Raw genomic sequence first — 27075 nt, forward strand, 5'->3', positions numbered from 1 at the left:
ACTCTACACAACTACTAGCTGGGTCCCTCAGTGGCCACTCTTTCCTCTTTGGGGAACACAGGACTGATGTGCAGCCAGGAAGAGGGAGCTTCACGAATAGAGGAAGGCCCAGCCTTTGGAAACAAGCCAGGAGACTGACAAGACTGCCACCCCAGCCTATTACTTCATATCCTTCTTCAGCAAGTTACTGATGAAATCCTTGGCATCATCCGAGATCTCGTCGAACGCCTCGTCATCAAAGTCCCAGGTGGCGGAGGTGACGTTGGCTAACGTCTCATTATCATTGTCACCCATGAAAGGGGACAGTCCGCTGACCCTGGGGGAGAAGAGCAGAAGAACAAGAATGATGAGGAGTTGAGCTGGGAGGTATGGGGGGAGCATGACTCCCCTAAGTGAGGGCTGAGGTCAAAGGTGGGGGCTCACCCTGCACTCTGAAGCACGCACTATATGGCTCATGTACCTGCCCTTCCTCTACCTCCAAGAAGGAAACCATACCGCTTCTGTGTCTCTTCTCAGCCACTCACTGCATTCCCTAAGTCACCCTTAGGATCCCCGGCCTCTTTCCATCAACCACCTGGGAGGCTGAGGTGGAAGACTTGATCTACAGACTTTCACCATGTACAAAGCAGAGCCGAGACCCTCCCCAATTCCATCCTCCTCTTCCATCCCCAACCTCAGCCTGGCTCTCAGCCCTCAGAACCTTCACTGAGTCCCTTCCCCCATCTAGTTTTTTTTTTTTAAAGATTTATTTATTTATTATATATATAACATTCCTTCCATGTCTGCCTGCATGCCAGAAGAGGGCACCAGATCTCATTATAGATGGCTGTGAGCCATCATGTGGTTGCTGGGAATTGAACTCAGGACCTCTAGAAGAGCAGTCAGTGCTCTTAACCTCTGAGCCATCTCTCCAGCCCTTCCCATCTAATTTTTATGTTCTCTTCTGTATTCTCCTTTCTAGTTCTTTATATCCCTCCAGATGTGTGTGTGTGTGTGTAGGAACCATATAGGGATGGCTCATCAAATGTGAGCCCAATAAACATGAGGGCTTTTAACCAGCAAGGAGGCACAGGCTGCCTGAGACGTTTACGTCCCTCTGGAAAACCCATCTCCAGGCTGGATGGCAGGGACCAGAGCACAGTCTCATCAGCTGAGTGACCTTGGGTACTTTCCCTACCTTCTGGTGTCACCTTCTCTTTGTGCTCCAAAACAGTCTCCTCCTTAACTGTCCTGTCCCCTCTTCAGCAGCAGCAGGCGCTGAGCATGCTTTACCACCCACGGTGTAAAGATCGGAAACAGATGAACTCATTTCATCTTAACACCGCCCCGGAACACAGGTAACTTTCACCTCTTCGTTATATAGAGATGGCAAGTGAAGCCAAGTACAAATTTGTTAGGTAACCTAACGGAGTCCCAGACATTGGAGCCTGAACCCCCAGGCCGACCCTTTACTGCTGCCGTGTGCTCATATTTCTGTGCAGATTAAGAAAGCTGTAAGCATTGCGCTAGTGCACGGAGCAGTCAGGGTTCATCTGGCACCATGTATATCACACAGTTCTTACAGATAACCTGTACTATCTCCCAGGACCCTAAGCCACAGTTTGAAGGGCAGCGATCCCAAAGTCCAACAGAACAGACTTAAGCTCACCATCATCACTTGTGACCTCCGAACACTTCTTCGGCCAGCAGCCCCCTCACCTTGCATTTCAAACCAAGGGCTGACTCTGGGTATATGACCTGCACAGCTGCCCAGAGTCTCCCCGAGATAACACCAGTGCTCTACTGCCACCATCTTTAAATTGTTGATGATGCTTCAACAAATGGCCCCTACCTATTCAGTTTGAAAACTGTGTGCTCGGTCCCTTCCTGACCCTGCCCAAATTCCGTGAGATACACCCAGGGCCCCCTGAAGTCAGGGTTTTATGAGCATCCTGCTCCCAAATCCTTATTAATCCATCACCATAAACTGCAACACACCGACAGCTGCTGGAGCTGTTCAGCATTCAAAAGGCCTCAGCGTACGAAATCTGCTTGTACCCGAACACTGTGCTTGAACAACACCCACTTAAACACTGGGAGAAGGGTGCTCATGGGAGGAGGCCCCGCTGAACGCAAGTACAAAGAGTTTAGCATTTGTGAGTGTCTATTTTCTCACTCTAGTTAACATACTTGTGTTTTTGAGTAACAGTACACCATGGCAGACGGCTTTTCTTAAAGCAAGATGCTGACTTAAATCCACGAGGGCAATCTGAATCAGTTTTGATCATGTGCCCATGAGGGCCTGGTAGAAAGAAGGCTGCCAGTCTTTGAATTTACACTACTATGTGCTACTCCATCTTGACACCATACTGATTGGGCTGGGCTTCCTAGGGACCTTTCAGTTCTCCGACCTCTGTGATGTGTGTGGCCTAAGAAAGCTCCACCAAGATACAGCCTGTCTTCGCCTGCGGGCACCTGCTTCTCTTCACCCTTACATTTTCTGTTTGAAGCAAGAAGAGGGAAAGTCCTGCAGTGCCCCAGAGCACAGCAGGGAAAGCAAACAGTCTTGCTGAGGAATGCCAAAACGGCCCCTTCTGCATGCCTCCTTTCCTAATTAGGACTTGGAATCCTGCAACGAACGATAGGTCTTAATCGCTGTCCACGTCGCAGGCACGGGGAGCCCCAGCCTCCGGCCTTGGCACAGCTTCTTCCTGGCAGCACACCCATCTGAGACACTCTGTCCTGCCTGGCTCTCTGCTGGCCCGAGTTCCTCCTGAATTAGAAACTTACAATACTGGTACACAGAGCATGATGACCAAGGCAGAGTTTGGGGTATTTTAGTAATGCTTGTGTTTCTGGTTATCTTTCTGCTTCCTGGCATTCGTGATTATCCTGCTTCTGCTTCCCAAGTGCTGGGATTCAAGGTGTGTACAACCATGCTTAGTTTGGGATTGCAATTGTTTTTCTGTTTTGGATTTTATTGCTAGAACTTACAAAAAGGGTCATGTGTCCTTTTATCTTAGAAACAACCTACCAACCAGTTAGCAAATACACTAATGCTGTATTATGACACCCTACCCCCAGTGTTATCTAGTTTCAAATCAAAGGACTTACCCAGTTTTCATAAAACTGCTATCTGTCTGGGCAAGTTCTTGGATGCTTCGCTTTTCTCTTCAATCATGTGGATTCTTGACATTCATTCTCAAATCTGGACCATGGACTCTTCAGGGTGTTCTACTTTCTTAATATCCTTTCAATGCTGAACATTAAACCGAAGCCAAAAGCATGCTAGAATAGCCTTATGCCCCTGTGATAATTGCTTAATTCTTATTTGTATTATGTATATGAGTGCCTGCATGTATGTCTGTGTGCCTACATGTGTGGCCTGTGCCCGAGGAGGCTGGGAGACAGTGTCACATCCCCTGGAACTGGAGTTACCAGAGAATTACGAGCTGCCATGCAGGTGCTGGGAACCAAACCTGGGTCCTCTACAAGAACAGCAAGTGCTTTTAACTGCCAGACCAACGCTCTGGTCCCCTAATTGATTATTTTTGCTTGTTTCTTTTTAGTTTTCAAAACAAGGTTTCTCTGTGTAGCCTTGGCTGTTCTGGAGCTTGCTCTGAAGATCAGGCTGACCTCTGCCGCCCATGTGCTGGGATGAATGCCACCATGTCTGGCCTTGCTTAATACTTCACCTCCCCCCTCCACCCACACACACACACACACACACACACACAGCAGAACTTCACCATCAAATCTGAGGCTTGAACCTGTTCTTCTCGCAGTCAGGGTAGAAAGTCAGGAGAGCAGAGAGCATGGGAATGCCTCTGGACTACCCTTGCGCCATCGCTGGAGTCGCAGCCATGCTCTAACTGAATGAGTGGCTAGTTATGGGAACGCACGTATGCCTGCCGGCAGAACTGCTCAACGCTTCTGAAGGGCTTACGCTTTATCCCGCTTTCAGAAGCCTTAGGAATCCCCAGTGGAGAATCGGAAACAGCTGGGCAGATACATGGCAGAATCAGGGGGCTAAACTGGGGGTTTAGTCATATTTGCCAGAGAGGCAAAACTTGAAGGTAGTGGCTGGGCTTGGCAAGGGAGCAAAGAGGCAGGAATCGGAAGCATTCCTGGGCTCAGCAGACGGGAGGGCAGCTCAATCCCAGGCAGGGCAGACAGAGGCTACAGCCACACACTCTTTTCTAGGCATTTCCCTGACATGTATACAGTGTTAGAGGATGGCCCCTGGTTCTTCGGGGTTGGGAGGATGAGGCAATAGGGAAAGGGAACCGGTAATGACCTCCTTTCCCTTGGGATTGCACAGAGAAGGGCAGAAATGGTGGAATAGGGATGGGGCGGGGCTCAGTAAAGAGGGGCTCCCCCAGGTGTAAGGAAACACCCAGTGCTCAGGAACCAGGGAGGGAAGGTGGGCGGGCGGGAAGGAGGTTTCTGGAAGGAAGGCTGGTTTATGATTTCCTTCCGGGAGTGTGGCCTGGAGCTCCCAATCACTCTTCCTGTCCACTCAAGCTACCTTCAGAAGGAGACGCAAGGAACCTCGCTCTTCAGGATCTCCTGGGTGCTGCCCCTGTCTCCATGCAAGGACAGGAACTGCCCTGCTTTGCGAAGTGGTCAGACCCTGCTGGCCCTATGTCTTAGCTTAGTCCCAATACTTGCAGCTGCTGCAGGAGGCCTCCCCTGGAACTGCTGAATTTTTGAGGAATTCAGATTCCCATAATGAAGCTGGATCCCCCTGCACAGATGTGATGGAGCTAGCTCAGGAGGTACTGCCCAACCACTGTAGAACATTATAAAAACACACTATGATCTGGCCAGTGAGACCCAGTAGCATTCACTGGTTCTAGACAGGGTGTCAGGAGGACTTTCTATACAAAGGCCAAGGTAGGAACTGTTAGACAGACAACCCACTCTAAAGTGAGGGATGAGGCAGGGCAAAAGATGCCACAAGGGCCCTCGAGAGCCTCTGCTTCCAGTGCAGCCCTGGTTCTGCACAGCAGGGCCTTAAGGGAAGCCATTGGGCTGGCTCCAATTTTTGTTTTTACCACCACGTACTCTACGAGAGCCCCCTAGCACTTGAAAGGAACTCCCAGATTTGGACCAGCCCTTAAGGAGCAGTTCAGAAAACTGGCACAGCCACGGGTACAGCCGGGTACAGCTGTCAGGACACCGAGCTGCGGTTGAGACTTCTTGTTATCTGCTTCCCATCCCTTTCTTTACTCCTATTACCAGGCCAGTTCCTATACATCAAGGTTGTCTTCCCCATTAAAAAAAAAAAAAAAACAAAAACAACAAAAAAAAAAAACCTCTTTATTTCTTAGTCTGCATTTTAGAGGCAACCTAGTAAACAATGGGGTTGCAGTAGCAGTATCTAAAAGGATTTTTATTTTAAAATACAGTGTTCTTCTGACCTGGTACTCCAAGTTCCAGGTTACATTTCCAATGGAAATGCACAGCTATTCTAAGAACATGTGTGCCCGAAGGTTGTAACGCTACGCAATGGGCACTACCTAAGGCCCTGTCATTCACTGGATTATGTTCACACAATGGCATGCTGCACAGCTTAGGTGGTGAGCCCCCACAGCTGTATGTGACAGTATGCATTGCTCTCATGGCTAGAGTAAAAGAAGCCAGCTGCTCCCTTCTGGGTCATTTCATGACGTCCGAGGACAGACAGACCTGACCACTAGCTTCAGCATAAAGGGATGATGTTGGTCCCTGGGAGGATGAGCATGAGCGGACCCAAGGTCTGCAAGATGCTGGTTATGTCTGGCTTTTTGATCCAGTGTGAGACACAGGGATGTGTTCATTGTCAAAACGGACAAAGCAGACCAGTTACCACCGCGACTTCTGGTCTGTCTGGGACTATTCCCATTTTTATGATCAAAGTCCCATTCCCTAGGAAACTATTAGTTCTGGGAAAAATGAAACACTTGGTCACCTGCCCAGACCACGGTAAGCAGTCAATCATGCAGCTTCCATGGCCCTAGTCACTTTGATGTCCAATATAGTCAACCCCCTGCCATGACCCACTCTACATTTGTGCAGAGATCAGATCTGCTCTTGTGAATATCAGAGGATCAGATGATCCCCACGCCGCAGTAAGAGAGGCCTCCTGTAACAGGCAGTTCTGCAAGTATTGGGACCAAGCTAAGCCACAGCACCAGCAGGGTCTGACCAGAGCGAGCTCACCAAACGTGGTTTCTGCAGGGTTCAGTATTTCACTAGGCCAGAGACCAAAATGAATCTGGTTGCCCCACTAGCCCCAGAAGAGAGAGGCTGAGCTATTGGCCTCTGTTCTACACTTAACCAGGAACAGGGAAAAAGCATCCAGTACAGCATCCTCCGTCACTAGCACCTCCTCCTAGAGGGCACAGGGAGAGGCAGAGAAACGCAGGGGTTCTTCTCCGGCCTGGAGGACAGTGACTTTAGGCAAGAGAGGCAGTGACTCTCTGTGGCACAAACACTGTTGCCCAGGTCTAAGGGAAGGAGGCTGTCCTCACAGGCCACGGTGACGGTAAAACTCTGAGGATGTGAAAAGCCAGGTCACACCAGAGTTTTTCTAACAGAGCTTCTTAAGTTGACTGGGCATTAAGAGTCACCTTTGCCCCCGGGGGCTGAAGACCCCAAATGTCTTAGAGAACATTCCTTGAGATCCTCCTTAAAATAAAAAAAAATTTAAATTGATATGTGTGTGTGTGTGTGTGTGTGTGTGTGAGAGAGAGAGAGAGAGAGAGAGAGAGAGAGAAAATACTTGCACTTGATGAATTTGTGTGCTCTATATTGTGCAGGTACTCATCAGAGCCAAAAGGGGGTCTTGGATCTCCTGGAACAGGAGCTGTGAGCTGCCTGTTGTGGGTGCTGGAAACTGAACCCAAGTTCTTTGCAAGAATATAATAAATGTTCCTAACCACGGAACCATCTCTCTAGACTCAAGTTTTCTTTGAAAAATATTTACTTTCCCTTTTGTTTTAGTGGCAATATACATATGTATATATTTCTGAAACAGGGTCTCATGTAGCCCAGGCTGGCTATGTAGCTGAGGGTGATCTTGAACTCCTTATTCTCCTGTCTCCATCTTTCATGCGCTGGGACTATAAATGTGCACCGCCATGTCTTGTGCAGTGACGAAGCCTGAACCAGTCCTTCATACACACCGGAAAAGCACCCTACTGATCGAGCAACACCCCTAACCCCGACAACGACAGTCTTAGCAGTTGCATGGATGCCATAGCTTTAGGGAGATCATCCCACAATTGCATGTTGCCACACAAGTTCAATGGTGGCTTCTAAGGCTCATGACTGTGACTGAAGCTTCATCACAACCCAACGAAAGTACGTGGAGCTTACTTCCTCCAAATGTAGCCTTGGACAAACTCTACAGGTGCGTGGGTCCTGTTAGGAGTGTGGAATCTCGGATTGCCCAGCCTGAGGCCAAGCTTGCAATCTGAGGCATTACCACAGAAGTTGAGGTATATTATAGGTTGCCTAGCACTGGGGTATACCATTGGCTTCTCCTCTTTCCCTCCAGCATTGCTAACTAATTACTGTACTGATCTGTTGTCTGCTGTTCCCATATAAGCCTTTCCATGAAGAATGCTCACTACTCAGTATATATGTACTGGAGTGAGAGATGAGCCAGGACGGGGGTGTCCATCCTGTGAGGATGGGGTTCTGCCCTCAGAAAACAGTGAAGATGCTGCTCATCCGTGCTTCCTCTCACCTCATAAGCCCGACAAAAGCCCCCAGTGAGGCATCCATCATGGAGATCTTTATGTGTGGCACTATATGTGGCGATGGAAGGGTGATGCAGGCTCAGGAACAGGGTGGGCTGGCAGAGCCAGGAATGGAAGCCAATCACTCCTCTGCTTGGAGGGTGTGGTCCCCATAATGATCCATCCTCGCCTCTCCTCACTATCACATAGCCACTTGGAGGCCCTCTGGTGCAAGTGTCTCCCCATCAAGAACCTTGGGACTCACAGAATATAGCAGATGACCCCGATGCTCCACATGTCTGTGGCGTAGCCGATGGGTTCATAGTTGATCACTTCAGGAGCCACAAACTCCGGGGTCCCAAAGAGGACCTTCAGAGACCCAGCATTCTCTGAAACCGGAACGGGGAGGGGGTCAATAGACAGCATATCACAGCGTTAACCCGGCGCACAGACAAGAGCTTCACCTCCAGGTGTGTTCCAGACACAAGCACCTGGCCACCTGTCAATACATCAACTCATCAGGAAAACCAATAAGCTATATACTCACCTTAAATGCCCTGAGTTGGGCAGGAGTGTAGAAGACACTAAAGTACCTGTCCATGAGTGGTCCTTTCATAAGTTTGTATCTTTGGCAGGCCAGCCCCCCAAGGTAGAGACTGTGCCTTATGTCCAATAATCTCAAGTAGACTGGGATGCTAACATTCACTATGTCTGCTGTACTTTGTTATGAGATTCAAAGGGATTTGTCTTTACATCGGATACATCCTTCGTCCTTAAAAGGATTTTATAACAACATTTTCATGAATGCTAGGATGATTTCCGTGCTACCTCGAGCAAGAGAGGTGCAGGGAAGTGAGGTGATTTCCCCATCCAGCTCACTAGAGATGCTCAGGACCTGGTCCCAGGTGGCCTGATTGCTGGTCCAGGTTCCCCACACCCCCATCCACTGCCTCTCATCTTTATTCTAAGTCTCTGGTTTCTCCTCTCTTCAGTTGCTTGGACAATAGTTGGAGAGACCTAACCTCCAAAGTGGTCGATCTGGGCCATAAAGGAGCAGAGATGTCCATTAGTGGCCAGAATCCACCTCTGGATGGGAGAAATCAGCAGTGGTAGAGCTTTGGATTGGGAGCCACATCTGGTCTGGTTCAACACATCAGGACCCGCCTCAGATATTCCAAAGCAAGGCCTTACCAACCTTTTCAGCCTGAATTCCCACCCCAGCTCACACCTAACTCCCCGCTACATTTTAACTGCTTCCCTGTTCTTTGGTCCTCGGATATCACTGTTCCCATAGTGTCTATCAAAGAACCAGAACACTGCCAGATCCTGAGGCCAGTGCTTCCCTGTTTGTTCCATTTATTGGTGGTTATTGTCCAAAGGAAGGTCCTATGTGCTGGCCACCATCCTACCCATCCTGGTGGCAGAAGAGAGTAAAACAAACCTATCTGCTCAGTATCAAAGAGGGCTCTGGCCGTACTGGGCTGGCTGTCAAACAAGTCCATGCCTGTGAGGACCTCACACCTGCACTGTCCTCGGGATGACCAACATAAGCCTGGGCGTCCTGGAAGGCTTACCAGGTAGGATTACCTTGTTTAACTATTTCCTGCTTCTCACAGGGTGGTAAGACACAGACTCGCTCACTCCAGCCCTACAGCTCTGTATTAACGGAAGTGTCTAGGAGGGAGAAAGATGCAGCTCAGTGACAGACATCAGGGAGCCACAGAGGAAGAGTGGATACGGGGGTACATGAGGCACAGTTGCTAACCATAATGACTTCAGTGCCTGGCAAGAGGTTCTGACCGCTCCCCCACACCTTCCTGCTGGAGATGTCATAGGTTAGGGTGAAACAGCAAGGCACGGAGAGCAGAGGAGCCCCCGAGCATGCTGAGCACATCACTGGAACCTGCTGGGCATCTCCTCAACTATGCCCTCCTCCGGGTAAGAATGAGTGAGGTTGGCTATACATTCTCTTAATGTGACAGCACTCTGCAAGCTGTAACGTAATACAGATGTGAGCAGCCGTCATCACCAAAAATGAGTCGTTGTCATCATTATCATCCCCATTACCTTCCCACCACCGTCCCCATCACCACCAGCTGCATTATAACCATCATCATATATGTAGTTAATGCCAAGACGCATACTGTGCATAAGGACTATTGCCATCGTGCCTTAGCAGCCTAACACTTCTATGGGACAGGTACTATTTAGTTTGGCTTCGTGTGATAGAGCAGTATGTAGTAGGGACTGGATTTGAACCTGAGAAGTCTTACTGGTCTCTGACTTTGGCTCCAACACTGTACATTTCCAACATGCAGTGTGTAGAACACACACAGCTACTGCCACCATGACAGATAGATGATGGCCTTACCTAGTCTTCGTGCCAGACCAAAGTCAATGAGCTTGATCCTGGTGCCTGTCTTGTTGACACACATGATGTTCTCGGGCTTGAGGTCCAGATGCACGATGCCCTGCTTGTGGATGTACTCCACCCCTTCCGAGATCTGCCTCATGTACTTGATACACTCTCGCTCCGTCAGCTCGAAGTCCTCGTCTATGATGCGCTCAAACAGCTCACCCCCCGACACGCTGTGGGGACAGAAGAGGAGGCAGAAAAGGCTGTAGTCACATCATAGGGCTCTAGGGACCAGAATGGCAGGGTATCCTGCCGAGGTAGGCGAGGGTGTGTGTGTGTGTGTGTGTGTGTGTGTGTGAACACACACATGTGCACATGTTTGTGCACATGTCAAGTTTATGCAGCTTTCCAAACCCCATTCATTCTTCTACACATGTACCTGCTAGGCTACTGGAGGGCTCAGTGGAGCATCTGAAAGCCAGGAAACCCTCAGGCCATGCAGGGACAGAGAAATAAGGACAAGATCGCCTTATTCAGAAGGGTGGTCCCTAGTTGTCTTTTTCTCTCATAGACCCCAGCTATGCTTTTAAATACAGGGAACTGACATTTCAAATATTCACTTTTCAATAGACTATAAGAATATATTTGCATAGTCAAGAAGAGAAAACTGTCTTTGATAAGGAGAATCCTCAGCAAATTCGCTGGAATTAGTTGATGTAGCCTATTGTTATCGCTATAACAGATCAGCTGACTCTTAAGAGATTGCTCTCTCTAGCCGTAGCGAGCTTCTCTCGCTTCTACCTGGTGGACTGTGTGTCCCGGACATGTGTAATCCACTCCACTTCCAGAACCCACATCTGGGCAGCCACTACTAATTTCAGGTGGCCAGGGTACGGCCCTGTGTGAACACACAGCCCTGGTGTCTGAGGTGTACAGTCTTCTCTGATCCCCACTGCAAGCCTCCAAGTCCACTTTCCCTGCTCACTGCTCAGAGAATTTAAAGCCTGCCTTTGGTAACCTACGTGACATTAGGTATCAGTAATGCACCGTGTGAATCCAATCTCGGAGTTTTACAAGCTGTGACTCTGGGCCAGGTAGTTCCTTGTCACTGACCCTTGCAGAGGAGACAGACAATCCTCTGGAAGCTCTGAGTCTGGTAAAGGCCCGTGAGTATTCCGGCCACTAGAAGGAGCTAGAACAGACACTTTAGAACCACTCAGAGAAGAAAGACCCTTCACAGCCAGCAGGTGGCACCTCTTGTCCTGGAGCCTTCATTTCTGCTGATTTCCAGCAAGGCTCTAGGACAGTGTTTCTGACCTGGTGGCTCACAACCCCTTTGCGGGTAAAACGACCTTTCACAGGGTCACGTATCAGATATCCTAAATACCATACATTTACATTAGGATTTACAATCGTAGCAAAATTACAGTTACGAAGTAGCAACAAAATAATTTTATGGTTGGGATCACCACAACATGAGGAACCTACAGACTCTCAACATCCTCCCTCGGAGATTTGACTCTGTAAAGTCTTGCGAGGAATCTGAGGCTCCTCACATATTTTGAAAGTCCCTAGGTCATTCGAATGACCAGACATGTTTGGGACATCCTGGCTTCCTCTGCTCTGGCTCCTGTGAGGAACTGAAACTCAAGCTCTTGGCGAAACCCTCCCCTATGCCACATGAGAGCCTCCATGCCTTGTCTCGGCACTGTGCATCAAGCCTGTATGTCTCAGTTGCTGGTCACCACAGCCGGATGAAGCCTGGTTCATTCCCAGGCTTTCACTTGCAGCTGCCAGCATCGAGCATAAACAAGGTGCTCACAAATGTCTGCCTCTAAGCTTAAACTGTTCTGAGAGAGCGGCCGTTAGTTCGGCTTCCCGGGGGATCTCTGAGCTGTAAGTGTCTGTCTGAGCCACGAAGCTCATGTGGCTGCCTTTCTAGAGGTAGGTAACTTACTCAGTTCACATGGGCTCAAGCCTAGTCGGCTATATCTAATGGATTTCTAAGGCATTTCTTTAGTCACTTCCTGGTACAGAAAGAGTTAAATATTAAGTCTCATAGTTCTGTAGGCTTCTCTTCAAAATGGTCAAGACTGCAGGGAGAAAATACTGGTTTGCTAAAGGTGCTACCCACAGACATGGGCCAGGATGGGGCGAGAAGAAATGTGTTCTTAGTAAATTGATACTGAGGGAACGAATGAATGGATGGATACTTACTATCACCAACACTACCCATCCCAAGGGACCATACTTATCCCCAGAGCTCAAGGTCTGGGTAAGCTTTCCCTGGCAGTCAGAGAGGACAATGCTATCTAGGGACTTGGTACCCAGTATCTCCTCCTTGTCTCTTGGCAGCCATCTGGATGCTCTTTTATACACTTTGCTAACAGTGAACAAAGATGACATCAGCCCCCAGGGACCCATATGAAACTTCATATCTTCTTCAAGGCTCAGCCTCCCACCACCGCTTGACCAGTCCCAAGCACTTCCGACAAGGCAAGCCCAGGCCCAGGCCAGCAGCCAGACAGACCCTTGCTGCTGCGTGACCTGGGCTTGTTCAGAAACAAAGTCAGACAGGCTGCGGGCATGCTCTCCCTTCTTTCCGCATGTCTGAGGCAGGGACTCCGGAGTGTATTTACTTTCTCTCAGTTTCTCCATCAAACAAGAGCATAAACTTGCCCTGCAGACTGTCAACCATTCCCCTGTCTGTGGCCATGTGTTAGACTAGCTTAGAAGTGTGACCAGGTGGAGGATGAGCCCTGGTTCCAGTTCCTAACTCAATAGAGTCTAATCTGGCATCTGTGCCTGTGAGCCTCGTTCCGTCCGTGGGGGAGGAGTGGGGTGCAGGGATGAAAGCCAGACCAGCTGAAACCTCCTTATATTTCTCTGTTTTTTCCACCCGGCTTGCCAAGTCCCAGTTCCAAGCTAAGTATGGTATTCTGCCCACTGGTGCCGCTGCTTGGCCTTACCCAGCCTCGCCTGCCTCCTGCCCCCCTCACGAACTTGCTCAAGGTTGAACTTCTAAAGATAAAGCCTTTCTCCACGTCTTCACATACCCACACTGCCTGGACAAAGCGAGCCATTCTAGAACAAATGTGAGATCTCAGCTCACGAAGATTGAAAACGGGGCCAGGGTCACAGCCAGGCGCTCGATAGTCCTAAAAAGGGGGTGGTGGTGCATTTGACCATTTGATCATAAGATACTAGTGAAAATGTTCTCTGAGCCTTTTGTGATTCCACAGAAAGAAGGCATTTATAGCCAAATGGGAAGCCTTGAGATTATTTAATCTGAATACCTTTTGGCTGGTAGTACCTAACAATTTATAAAAAAAAAACAAAAAACCCCTTTTAATAGTTAACAGAGCTTGAAGGCAGGCTTCCCGAGTATGAGAAAGGACTTGTTCCACGGCATCCGCTTGGAGGCTAAAATGCTCTCAGGATACTTCTAAGTGGAAAACAGATCCGAATACAGAAAAAGTCAACTTATCTTTCTTCTACTAGCTGCCTACGGCTGAGCACTGAGCCTCACTCACAAGAACTCTTCCACTTAATCCTGTAGCATTTGTGAGGGAGCAACGGGTTCTTCTACAGAACCCAGTAACTTATCCAAGGTCAGGTCATGAGAGGTGGGCTGGCTCTGAGGAAGGACTATCTGACTCACATCTGCACTGTCAACCATTTTTTTTCCTGTCCTAAGAGCACTTTTTGGGAGGAGCCTGCCGAATGTCTCTGTGCTCAGGAGAGAAGAGGCTCATTGCATTCTCAGGCCTGGTCCTTCCTGGGGAGGAATACCCGCTAGAGTAGACAGCCCATCTTCTCCAAAACACTGATTCCAAAGTTCAAGGTGCTCAGTGCAACTCAAAAACCCTCCAGTGACCATGCTCTTTCACCCTGAGCAGCATCACTTCTGGGACGCAAGCTATGGGCACAAGTGTCAGTAACAACATGTGTGTGAGGCTGCATGCTATGGGCATGCACAGGTGTCAGTAACAACATGTGTGTGAGGCTGCATGCTATGGGCATACACAGGTGTCAGTAACAACATGTGTGTGAGGCTGCATGCTATGGGCATACACAGGTGTCAGTAACAACATGTGTGTGAGGCTGCATGCTATGGACATGCACAGGTGTCAGTAACAACATGTGTGCGAGGCTGCATGCTATGGACATGCACAGGTGTCAGTAACAACATGTGTGCGAGGCTGCATGCTATGGGCACGCACAGGTGTCAGTGACAACATGTGCGCGAGGCTGCAAGCAATGTCTGCAACAGCAAAAAAAGGCAAGACACCTCCTGATCTCTCTTATCAAAAGCAGTTGGTTCAAATGCATGCACTGTGATATGGCACGTGTGTACTATTAAGTCCCTCGGAGCTCAGAGGACACACACTGTGATGTGACATGCATACAGTGAAGTCCCTCGGAGCTCAGAAGATGCACACTGTGGTGTGTGGCATGTGTATACTGTGAAGTCCCTCGGAGCTCAGAGGACGTACACTGTGGTGTGGCATGCGTACAGTGAAGTCCCTCGGAGCTCGGAGGATGCAGGGCTTGCTAGGGTGGTAGTTTATTGAAAACTATCCGGTGCAGGACAGTGAGTTCAAGTCACACATTGTGATAAAAGGCAGGAGAGTAAAAGTGCACATGCCATATTATGTTTGCATTTTCATAAAGAACTTTAGAAGGATACAGCAAAACCCACTAAAACCGTTTACCTTTGGTGGTGTAGAAGCAGGGAAGGCGAGTGAATGGGTGGGAATAGGAATAGCTGCTGCCTCACACACGTGTGTTGTCACTGGCACCCGTGCGTGCCCATAGAATGCTGCCTCACGCACGTGTGTTGTCACTGGCACCTGTGTGTGCCCATAGCATGCATTTCCTTAAATTCTAACGTGCTTTTATGTATTAAAAAAAATAAGGTTCAGCACATGAAGCCCATGAAAAATGTAGGTGGCTTAATGATGTGTGTGCATGTATATAAGGGAAGTGGGCATCTGGGGTATGGAGGAAACAATGGGTTCTGGGAAAGCCTTGCCTGCAAGTCATCTGTTCTACCCCAGCTTCTGTGTAACCCAGCAGAGAAAGCATTACTCTGGCAAGTGAGAAATCAAACTTGTTCAACGGGGAGGGATGGGGAACAGTAAGAAGCAGAGGGGCTGGAGAGAGGGCTCCATTCCAGAATTCCGAGCTCGCAAATCTGGGCACCCTCTTCTTTTGCAAGGAAGGTAAGACGCAGCCCTGTTCCTCCCTTTCCTACCGTACACTACCTCCAGGTGAGACTGCCTCTGTAAAGCAAGGAATCTGCCATAGCTGGGCTCGTTCACAAGGAAACAAGAAGACAAAGGCTGCAGGGTGTCAAGGCTGCCGTCAGGCTGCTGCGCAGTGGCCAGGGCCAATTCTGCTTCCCACTGACCAGCCCTGGTCGCAGTGCTTGGCCATCATACTGTGTTATGTGGGGAGGTGTCTGGGTTGGAACATGGGGTTGTTGGGAGCGGGGAGGCAGGTAGGGGGGCAGGTAGGGGGCAGGTAGGAAGCAGGTAGGGGGGCAGGTAGGAGGGCAGGTAGGGGGCAGGTAGGGAGCAGGTAGGAGGGCAGGTAGGGGGCAGGTAGGGGGGCATATAGGGGACAGGTAGGGGGGCAGGTAGGAGGGCAGGTAGGGGCTCTCAGACTACAGTGCCACTCACATTTCCAGAACCATGACGATGTTGGCCTTTTCCTCAAAGGCATCCACACACTGGACCAGCTTGGGGTGGTGGAGGCAGTTCATGATGCTGATCTCCTGCCGGATGTTCTCTTTCTCCTTGGCGGAATAGGCTTTGAAAAACTTCCCTGCCCAGATTTTTCCAGTTTTCTTTTCCACAAGTCGGAAGACTTGTCCAAACTTCCCACTGTCAATGAAAGGAAAGAGAAAAGCCGAGTTGAGCCGAGTTCTCTGCGAAGCTGGGGGTGGCAAACCACAGCCTGTGAGGCAGATCTGGCCTTACTCTTTTTATAGTAGAGACTTATTGGACACAACCACACACCTGCTCACTTACATGCTCCCCACGGCTACATAGTTGAGTAGTTGTGATCCAGGTGTGGGGCTCAGACCTAAAATACTCTTGACTAATGAAGAACATCCTACTTCATCTTAAGGGTAGGCTTCTTCCCTTCTCTGTGCCGGGACCCCTGAAGAAGGACTGAGGTCCTCTCCCAAAACCAGAACTGTCCTCCCTCTGCTCTAGCACAGATGCTCTGGAGGGCAGGACGGACCGGCTTCCCCTGCCGGAAACAGGGAGTTCTTCTTATTCCAACGGATGACTTCCTCCCCAGACCTGGTAAGAGGCCTACACTGTGCCCTCGGTTCCCCCAAACCACCAGAAATAAAAGCTGAGCCATATTGTCTTTTTTTTCCCTTTAAAAAAAAATACAGCCCAGAGTATCCTCAAACTAATGATGACCTTGACTTGGAACTTCTGGTCCTCCTGCCTTCTCCTCCTGAGTGCTGGGATGTGCACCATCACATCTGGTTTATGTGGAGCTGGGAGTGGAATCCAGGCTCTTGTGCCTGTTAGGCAAACACTCTACTAAGCTACCTGCCCCCTATGCCACCCCACCATTCACTTAAACTCTTATGCTTCTCCAGAGACTGAGAGCTGGGAGAAATGCACAGCTTATTGGTGTGTGAGCAGCGGCATCTTTTATGTTATAGGGAGTGAGGCTCCGTCAATGGCAGCCCAGGGCTAGTTCATCCAGAACTGTGAGGCTCATGGGGCATTCTTGGCAACCCTAGAGTTGGCGCAGCTGCAGAGAAAGTGCTCGCCAGGCCCAGCTACTTCATACCCAATGCAGGGGATGCTAAAGAGAACTGATTCAGACCTGGTCCTTGTGTTTGAGGGCTGTGCCGTGGGCAGAGGCACAGAAGACTGGGCCTGAGGCTCCTACAGAGCGGAGTCTGTAGAGAACCACAGGAGTCGCTCCAGAGAGGGGCCCTGGCAAGGGATGGGCTTGTGGGTCATTCCCTCCTGGTCTGTAGACACTCAGTGGGAGGAAGCTGGGTTTAGGACAGCACAGGAAGAACACTGGGGTGAACTGGGGTCCGGCACCACCCTCACCCTGGGGCCCAGAGGCAGTTTGGAACTCCACTTACGATCCTAGTCGCTCTTCAACGTCGTACACATCAGATACTTTCTGTTCAGTGTTAACTGTCACTGTCCGATAATCGACCTCAGGTTCCTTTTCGTCTGCAGGGGGGCACAGGTCAGGGTGAGCGTGAGCCACCGAACTCCCCCTTCTCAGCCCCTCCCTCCCAAGAGCCTGTCCCAAAGACAGCTGCCCTCACTCACCGTCATCTGACACTTCCACTTCATCCTTTGGCTCTGCAGAGACAAGGAGGGACAGAAAGGACATGGTGGTTAGTACTGAAGGCCACCTAGAGCAAGGCATGCTGTGGGCTTTTCCAGGTGCCAGCACACCTGGATCGCATGGGCATCCCTGAAGTGGGCCGGTCCTTACTGTAAAAACAGCCAGATGCAGACTGGCAAGTTCTGGCCTCCTCATCCCAGCCTCACTCCGCCACCATGTCTAACTGTCATCCCCTCCTCTCACCCAGTGACCCCCAGAATTCTCTCCTTCCACATTTCTTCCAGTCTTTTTGGTATTTCAGAACCCACACACCACTGCGACAGTCCCGCTTTTCCATGGCCTGGAAGCGAGCAACCTATAATTACTTTCATTGTTGCATCTGTTTATACATTTGTTGAACATTTGTTATTGAATTCTAGCAGTATAGCAAGCATCTTGCCAGTTATGTGGGCACATGACATAACACACATAACACAAGGCATAGTCTCCCCTCCCTCCCTGAAGCTTATAATTTACTTGTATAGGCAAAATCATAGACACTTGAAGTAAGCGTCAATTACATATGTCACAGAATGAGGCAGGTACCAGTGTGGCGCCGGAGGCACCGGGAGGAAGGTGATACAGCACAGGACGGTGATAAAGCCTGCAGTTGTTCTCAGAAGGAGCCCTTGAGTGGCCTCCCAGAAGACGGGATGCAGTGAGGGTGAACAAGGGCACACAGGTGAAGCCAGCAAGTGCCCATGAGTGACCCGTTCCAGCCGCCCTCATTCATACGCCAGGAGCCAGGGCTAGGGAGGAGACAGGTTAGATGACCCCGACCTTGTCTACTTCAGAGCCCTAGGGTTTCCTCTGCTCAGACATTCATATAACTTCCTGATCTTGGCTGAGTATCTTTCCCTTTCTGGACCCCAGGTTCCTTGTCTGTAAAAGGAGCTGTTCAGGTGACTTCGAGTGGCCTGGCTAGCACTATGTGGCACGTTGTGTAATGTTTTGTGCTCCTTCAGCCATCGTGGGGACCATGACTGATGGATAGATGAAGGGAGGCGTCCTGAGGCAACAGAGAGAGGACATGGCAAAACTCAAAGTGATTACAGGGTCATTAAAATGGAAATGTGTGAGAGTGAGGGGGTGTGTGTGAGTGTGGAAACATGGGAGCATGTGTGTGCCAGTGAGTGTGAGCATGTATACAGGAGATGGTGTGTAAGGATGCGAGCACAATGATAGTGTGGAACTGTGTGAGAGCATGCAGGGGGCAGTGTAGAGGGGGAGCATAGAAGCGTGTCAGTATGAGTGTGACAGTATTAGAACGTGGATGTGTAAGCATGTAAGTGTGCGACAGTAAGGGAGTGTATATGTGGAACAGTGTGGAAGTGTGTGAGGATGGGTAAGAGGAGAGCGTGTCTGTGTGGGGCTGTGCGTGAGTGTGTACACATGGGATAGTTAGAAACAGCGTGACATCACTATCTGTGGGGCTACCGTGTGGGACTGTGTGAGTGTGAGAGGGTATGTGTGCATGGGATAGTGGACAAGTGTGTGAGAGTATATGTGTATAGAGGAGTTTTGAAGTGTATGATGATGTGAGTAGATGTGTGTGGAGTATTATGGGATGGTGGGAATGTATGTGGGGGGGGTAGACTGGAGGTGTGAGTGTGGTGGCGTGTGAGTGCATTGGTATAGGATAGCAGGGGACTATGTGACTGTATGTGTGTGTGTGACAGTGTGGAGGTGTGTGACTGTGTATGTGGGATGTCACAGAAGTGTGTGTGAGATAGCATGGAAGTGTATCTGTGTATGGCTATCTGTGTGTAGGTTGGTGTGCAAGTTTCTGGATGTATGTCTGTAGGTTAGTGTAGAAGTGTAACCACATGCACATGGCATAGTGTGGAGGTGTGTGAGTGTGGCTAATACATAATATATTAAGAGTGAACACATGTGTGAGTGAATGCGCATGTGTGTGAGGCAGTGTTGGTGTAAAAGTGTGAAATATATGTGCGAGGGACAGCATGAGCATGTGCATTTTCCTGAGAGCCTTTGTATATGTGTGTGAGGGATAGTATGATGTGTGCAAATGTGTCTATAGGTGTGAAATAAAATCAGTGCATAAGTGTCAGTTAGATGTGTGTGTGGAAGTGTGTTAGAGTGTGGAAGTAAGGCAGGAGGAAAGGCTGACTGGCAGAAGCTGACACCAGAGCAAGGCTGGCGGGGTGCACCTGTGGGGTGCGTGTCTTGTGAGAACAGTGCACAGAGGGCCTGGCAGACGGCTGGTAGGAGGGCTGTGCACCAGCGTGCTGCGCTCTGCGGGGCTTGCAAGGTCCTCGTGTGCAGTGGAGGTGAGGGCCAGGGAGCAGGTGCAGCCGGGCCTGTGCACAGCAAGTGCCTCCTTTAGACTGAGGACAGATCACACGGGGATCTAAACAGACAACCGGAGGAAAACTAACCCAGGCCCACCGAAGGTAAGTGCCTCTTGCCAAAAGAGAGTTCCGAGAGTTTATGAGCATAAAACCAGAAGCTGTGATCTGTTTAGAGTTCTTAAAATGCTGCGGATGAAGTTTAGTTTTAGAAACCTAAACACAAGGGGCCTGGGAAGAACAACACAGAGAACAGCATGGGAAAGTGAAGTGGGCAAGGCAGACGAGGACAGGGTTGGTGGTGGACGGGAGCTAACGGATAGCTCCTCGGAACCCATACAGCTGGCACGGAGTGGCACTGTGCAGCTCAGCCATGACAAGGGTGATCCAAGGGCAGTGCTCCTAGGCCTTAAGGGTGAGTGCTCAGGGAGGACTGTCTCACTCTGCCCCTGAGGTGTCGCCCTAGAGAGGGCTGTGAAATCCACCCCAGGAGCAGTACTTCCGCCCGCGGCTCTGCCCAACAGAACAGTGCGCTGGGGACGATGGGTGGATTGTCTGTGGCCCTTCCTAGAGCTTTGGGCGTTGTTCCCAGGGCTAGCTATGGGCAGTTAGAAGGCTATGACGGAGGTGGACAAGCGCAGAGTTGCTAGGAAGAGGGACCACCATGGTAAGACAGTCAGAAAAGGTTGGGAACCCACGCGAGGGTGAAAAGACTAACTTGGGGGATCGTCCATGCCACGTCTCCCACAGGAGGACTGGAGGCATATGGAAGCCATTCTAGGATGTCCCAGAATAATGGGGTCAGCTGATGCTTGGACTAGTTCAGTGATGCTTTAGAACACAGAGTTCTAAAGGAAGCAGAGATCCAAGGACAGTGGTCCGTGACTATCTGGTAGCTGCTAGTCACCCACCCAGGTCTTCCAGTTGATGAAACAACATGTCTTACCAGGAAGTCCCATTGCCCTGACCTGTGCTCTCCGGTATGAAAGAGTTCTTCTAATTTAATTTGATCAACACCCTTTATTTTCTTTGTCCCCTGTTACATCCTGCCGGTGTTCTACAGAGCATTCTAAGCAGCAGAGTATGGGAAAACAAAGGCAGGCTTTCTTGATCTGGTGTCTACAAAACTGGTTTGTGCTCTGCTTGGGAGAGGCCTTTCCAGCCACCTGGTGCAGGGTTTTCCTCAGCCAGCCTTGGAGAGGGACTTAGTTCTGGAGCCGGCCTCTTCCCTGCCTCCAGTCACAGCGTTGGCTTCCTGGCTTGCCCGCCTGCGCGAGCACCATGCCTGCCCTCACACCTCAGCTTGTCTACTGTGGTTGGGGACCAGTCCCTCTTCGCAGAGAGTCAAGCTGCCCTCTGCACTGTTCAGGATCGCTTTCCTCTGGGAGTACTCGCTGAGATCCCGGGATGATGCTGGCGTGTGTCTGCCTTCTTGTCTTGCCTCCTTTCCAGTTGTGGGGCAAGATGAGCAGAGGGGAGAGGGGAAGAGTTGAGGGAAATCATGGCTCAGTGAGCTGACCTCCCAGACCATAAACAGAGGTAGCCATCTCAAAGATGAGCCCTTGGTTTCTCTCTTTCCATGAAGGAAGGAGATAAAATTACAAAAGAGGACTTCAACTAAATTTTTTTTTCCAGTCATTTAGTGGGCTGGAGAGCTGGCTCAGGGATTAAGAGCACTGGCTGCTCTTTCAGAGGACCCAGGTTTGATTTCCAGCACCCATGTGGTGGCTAACAACCACCTCCAATTCCAGGGAATCTGATGCCCTCTTCTGACATCTTCAGACACCAGGCATGCATATGGAGCACAGATATAGAGGCAGAACACCCATGCACACAATTTTTAAAAATCTATTTAGAATGAGCCATAGCCTCAAGAGCTCAGTGGAAGAGCTATTTGGAAGAGGGTTAGTAGATGCTTCTGTATACAGATGAGCCTCATTACCATGGATGACGTTAGGAGAAGACCGGCAAAGCTCTTGGACCCCTCAAAAAGCCGGTCCCATCAAGTCTCCACGGCAGAGCTCTTTACCTTTTCATACAGAGGACTGCAATGTGTGCAGTGAACACTAGAGGGCAACATGGCTCTGGGTACCACTTTTGGGAGCCCTAGCTGTGCAGTTCCAATTGCCCTTGGGTGCAAGGAGCTGACTGGCAAGCAGCCTTGGCCACAGCTGTTTTGCTAATAACACTGTAGCATAGAACAAATTAGGAGCAGGGGCTAGGATGGAGGAGAGTTCAAAGGCAGAGCGGGATTAGTGGGGAGTGGAACCCAAGACTGAGCTGGGGCATCGAAGTAGGGGGCTCTGTTTGCGCAGGCCTGGTGAAAGTGGGCAGGATGTTGTCAGGTCAGGGATAGGAAAGATGGCTCTGTCATGAGGGGTGGTCCCTGGAGCTGGTGGGAAGCCCTCCTTTTCAGTCTCCCACTGGATCCCCAGTGTCTGGGGAGCTGCCCCAACACTGGAGGGACACAGGATGCCCACGGGTGAATGGAGTGAGGGATGGGTTGAAAAGGGATGGAACTCAAAATCAAGAGGAAGTAGAAGGCAGAAGCTGCCAGGACAAGAGCGGTTAGTCGGGCAACACAAGCTGGGCTTTGTGGAGTGAGGGCTGATTGGCATCGCTTTGAGTAAGACCCTCATAGCCCCTTACTCCACCAATGCAACCTCTGTGACTTCTACCTCTCCCACATGTCCGCTGCTGCTTCCAAACTCATTCCCCACCTACACTTCCCAGAGAAGCATTTCCCCTTTACCCAGAGAGAGCTATCTTTGCTGAGAACTCACAGCCCCTGAGGAATCCACAGAGGACTTTGACATGGGGCATCCCCACCCTCTTCTCCCACTCCCTTTTCCTCCTCTCCTTCACCTCTTTACCCCCATCTTCCATTCTCAGGCCTAGCTTGTGCAAATTGTCCTTCCCCTCCTCCCCCTTCTTGGATAAGACAACTGAGCCTGGAGTGGGAGTAGCTTCCTGTCTGGAAGCCCTGGGTGGCCTGGACCCTTCCTTTGGATTTCAGGCAATCACCCACTTCGGTTTGTCTGCAGCAGTGGGAGGGTTCTGGAGGCTGCGTAAGAGTTCAAGGGCAAGGCCACTGCCCCCCAGCATGGCATTCCCCATAATCCCGAGCACTGCAGCTCTGGCCTCCTGAAAGTCAAGTCACACCTCCATCAGGGTCCCTGGGTTGATTAGGGATCTGGTTGCTTCGGGTTTCTACATCAGGGCCTGGGTGACTTCCAGTCCAGCCAGTGACCATGTTTTCTCTGTATCTGTCACTCCCAAAATAACATCCGGAAAACACTCCCCGCTCCACCTATTCTGCCTGCTCTCTAAGTTGTCCAGTGCAGAAGGATGGGGTGTGTTCGAGTGTTAAGAGGCAGCAGATGGTGGCTTGGTTATTCGGTTTACCCCAACATACACTTGTAAGCAGACAGTGGATGGGAGCCTTATGAATGTTACCATGAGCCAGGGCCCAGGCCAGCCTCCTCTGTGACAACTGTGGCCATCCAGGGAACCCTGCCTGTGTCCATCCTGTGGGTTAAAAGTGCCCAGCATGCAGCTGGCTGGATGATGGATAAAGTTGGTGTGTTTTCTACTTCCTTCCTTTGGAGCCCTCAGTTGAGGGCTGTTCTTTACCTAATTTTGGAAAGCCAGGAGGTCATCATGAAGACAACTACACAGAGAATGTCCTAGGTTACTTGGGGCTTCCAGGATGCGTCTCTCCCCATCTCCTTTAGTGTCCCACCATGCTGCCTACTTGACACCCCAAATATCTCTCCAAGAGCATTGTCCCTTCTGTTCTCCACCTTCTCTGTCTTAAATCCATAGTGTTCTTCTCCCTCTCTTTGCATAAAACTCAGCAAAACACCCCACACTCCAGCCTCTCTCCAACTCATTCCCTTGCCAGAGCAACCATTTTCCCACCCTGTGCAAACTCTCTGGACTTCTATTTCAAAGATCGCTACCAAGCAACAGGCAGCAGCAGGCAATTCCAATGACCCTGTCCCTAGCTCTTTGTCTTTAGCATTTAGTGCAGTACATTTGCAACTTGCCCCACACCCCCGCCGTGTCTGCAATGAACTCAGATTTCTCACAGTCCCTTCTTCTAGTCCCATAGGCTTTTACACTACAGCACAGTGTTGACCTTTTCTAATCTCTGGGTGACCTAATTGGTGCTATTCAGTTCTCTATTAAACAGCAAAGCTTTCCTAATCTCTAGCCCTTGTTTGAGTCTTCCTCCCAAGGTGGTGACCCCTCCCTTCAGGTATCCCTCAGATACCTCTACTAAACTAGTCTGAAACTAAGACCCTCACCATCTCCCAGTCTCTTTGTTATCAAGTTCCCCAAGTCAGTGGGGGGACATCCTGACAAACCTCTTCCCTCAATCTGACCGAAGGAGAACAAGCTTCGGGCTAGACAGCTCTGGGTTCATACACTCCATTCACAAGCTCTGTGACCTTAGACAAAAAGTTCCACCCCTCTATGTCTACTTCTGTCCGAGGAGGGCAATGGCGGCACTGCCTGTGTCACTGGGCTACGAGGACCGAAGTGGAGAATGTAAAGATGAGGATGTTGTCATACGACAGATGCTCAATGGCTAGCATCAGTCACATGACTTAAAATAATAATCCTCTAATTGTCTCTTTGTCTCTTGAATGTGTGCTTGGTTATCTAAGCCAGGAACTAGGGAGTCGTCTTAGAATCCTCTCATCTCTCTCTAATCCCCTCACCCCAAACTCATCAAGAGTGGTCCACTCTATCCTAGGGAGATCTAGTTCATGCTCCTCTCATTCCTCTACCAGGCTGGGATCACAGAGGCTCATGGGAACCTGGCTGACTCCAGACTCATCTTCTAGGCCATCAGCAACCGTAAGGCTTCTTAAGTGTTCATGGTATATGAATGCCTTCAGGAGCAAACTGTGCCAAAATGAGGCTTCAGGAAGCCAGGGGATACACAAGGCTGCCACACTGCAGTCGTATTTGAGTGGCAAAGCTTTACTGCTTCCCAAGTTTGCTTTCTAACAACAGGCCAGCCACATCATCTTCTTCTCTTGTCTGCAAAGCTCTGGTGAACACTGTGATTTTATCCCAAGTTTGCTTTCTAACAAACAGGCCAGCCACATCATCTCCCTCTCTTGTCTGCAGAACTTCGGTGAACACTGATCTTATCTACACTATCCTTTTCGCTTCCTTCTGTTTCATCTCCAATAACCTATGCCCTTGCTACACTTCAGCTTCTCAAATGGCACCTGTTTCTCTCACTTCCTACCCTTGCTCAGGCTCTCTCCTTTGTGTGGAATGCCCTTCCTTATCTCCCCTGCTTCTCAGTGTACCAGTCCCTTTTCCAAGACACAGCTTAAGTGTCACCTCCTTCAAGAAGCTTTTCGACCTTCCTGGCAGGATTTTCCACGCTTACCCAGCTGTCCTTCCCTCTCTTTATTTACATCACCCTAGTGAGATGCATCTGTCTCCTTGTAGCTGTCTGTGTATTCCTCCTTCAGCTTGAGTTCCTTATCTGTCCTGTAACCTGAACACTGAGGCGGAGTCGACACTCACCTGTGAGAGCAACAGAAGCAGGGAAGGGGTGAGAGGTGAGCAGAGGAACCTGAGGTCTGCCTAACAGCCCACCTGCCGGATGAGCACACCATCACCGCCTGGTGGCAGGGTCACAACCTTTCTAGTACCATACTTTCACTGAGTGTGATATCAGTGGTAGCACACATTGTACCTTAGGAAGATATTCTGACGCTGACTTACAGCCTCAGCACCTTGGCTAACGAGTTTCTGAATGACCCTCGGAACTTCTTTCAAAGGATGGGTCAGCGACACAGTCTTATAAAGTAAGACCACCAAAGGTACTGCCAGCCACTCCTCCATATCCAGTCTCTCCCTCCCTCTGTAGATTAGGTCCAAATTCGTGCATATTTATTTCGAGCCCAGGAAGAAATGAAGGCAGCCTACCCTCAGGTTTCTCTCCCACGGCTGTGAGTTCAGACTCCTGGCTTGGCTCGCTGGTTCCATAGACGTTGACGGCACGCACCCGGAATTTATACTCGCGGTCAGGCAGCAGGTCTTGGACATTGTAAGAGGTGCTGCGGCAGGTGGCTAGTTCCTTCCACATCTTGTCCTCTGTGTCCCAGATCTCCACATTGTAGGACTGTACGGCACTCCCTCCATCATAGGACGAGCCATACCAGGACAGGGTCAGCGAGGAACTCCGTATGTCAGATGCACAGGGTGTACCAGCTGGGGGGTCTGGCTTATCTGGGGATGAAGAAGCACAGTGTCCCTCAAATTCAACAGGACTGCAGAGAAAGAACTTCCCTCAACTCCAATGCTAGGAATAACGTCTAGGATGCCTCTCTCTTGTGCACACACCCCACCCCAGAATCAACCAGTCCTAAACTGAAACATTCTTGAGAAGGAGAACTGGCTAGTGAATTCAAGCCCAGTTCTCCATGTCTTGCTCTCAATCTTTCATACATCCCGGGTTAGCAATGCACAAAGCTACCAGGTCTGAAAGTCCCATGGATACCTTCCTGCTCGGAAGAAACGTTATCCTGGGCTAGTTATGCAGACCACAAGTTGTGCTTTCCTGCACTTGGTCCAAGTCACAAACAATTTTTTTTTCAGAGTAAACAGATCTAGGAAGCTATGTAGGAGCTGTAGACTATTTTCCATAAAAAACATGTTTTGAGAGAAAGTTGTGTGTGTATGTGTGTGTGAGAGTGTGTGTGTGAGAGTGTGTGTGTGAGTGTGTGTGTGGTGCCATGTGTCTTTCAGGCTCAAAGCCACTGACCTGTGACATCACTTTCTCTGGAACTTGGGAAATGTTGTCCCATTAAGATGCTTGATAGCACAACAGATATGTTCTTAAAACAGGTAGATCTGGCTTTGAACACAGATCTGTCCCCGCCCAGTACCTATTAAACGCTGTGCCTCAGTTTTCTCATCTGGACAGAGTGCTGTGAGGCATTCTTAGAAGGCGGCTGACTTGACTAATGGTTATTGTTACTAAGAAGCTTATTTCTAGCCTTATAGTGGGAAAAAAAAACCACTTCTGTATTACTTCTTCGTTGCTGTTTTGGGTTTTGGTGTTGCAGAATACCATACATGCCGAGCGCATGCATGTTTTACCACCAGGCAGCAGACCTTACCCAACACCTTCAACTCTCATGGGACTGGAATGCAGAAGGGAGCCACAACTGTAAACCATCGCTGTCCCTGACTAAGGGATAGAAAACGGACTGAAGACACAAGAGAGAAGTGGCCCTTTGCCTGGCTGCCTTCCCACTCGGATGACCTGGGCTTAGCCCAGTAATGT

At 49.9% G+C, this 27075-nt stretch overlaps 1 protein-coding gene across 4 annotated transcripts in view; it reads right to left on the minus strand.

Moving 5' to 3' along the window:
• Nucleotides 1–27075, minus strand: part of Mylk (myosin light chain kinase) — a 192151-nt gene that overhangs the window by 15174 nt on the left and 149902 nt on the right. For all 4 annotated transcript variants that reach the window (XM_057764119.1, XM_057764118.1, XM_057764120.1 and 1 more), the window contains 7 exons: nucleotides 25713–26015; nucleotides 17388–17420; nucleotides 17192–17285; nucleotides 15747–15950; nucleotides 10078–10295; nucleotides 7972–8095; nucleotides 164–316 (listed from right to left, as the gene is read on the minus strand). In XM_057764119.1, the coding sequence (XP_057620102.1) occupies nucleotides 164–316; nucleotides 7972–8095; nucleotides 10078–10295; nucleotides 15747–15950; nucleotides 17192–17285; nucleotides 17388–17420; nucleotides 25713–26015 (1129 nt within the window). The remainder of the gene's footprint in view (nucleotides 1–163; nucleotides 317–7971; nucleotides 8096–10077; nucleotides 10296–15746; nucleotides 15951–17191; nucleotides 17286–17387; nucleotides 17421–25712; nucleotides 26016–27075) is intronic.

This window comes from Chionomys nivalis, chromosome 3 (assembly GCF_950005125.1).
Source record: "Chionomys nivalis chromosome 3, mChiNiv1.1, whole genome shotgun sequence".
In the NCBI taxonomy this organism is placed as follows: domain Eukaryota; kingdom Metazoa; phylum Chordata; class Mammalia; order Rodentia; family Cricetidae; genus Chionomys; species Chionomys nivalis.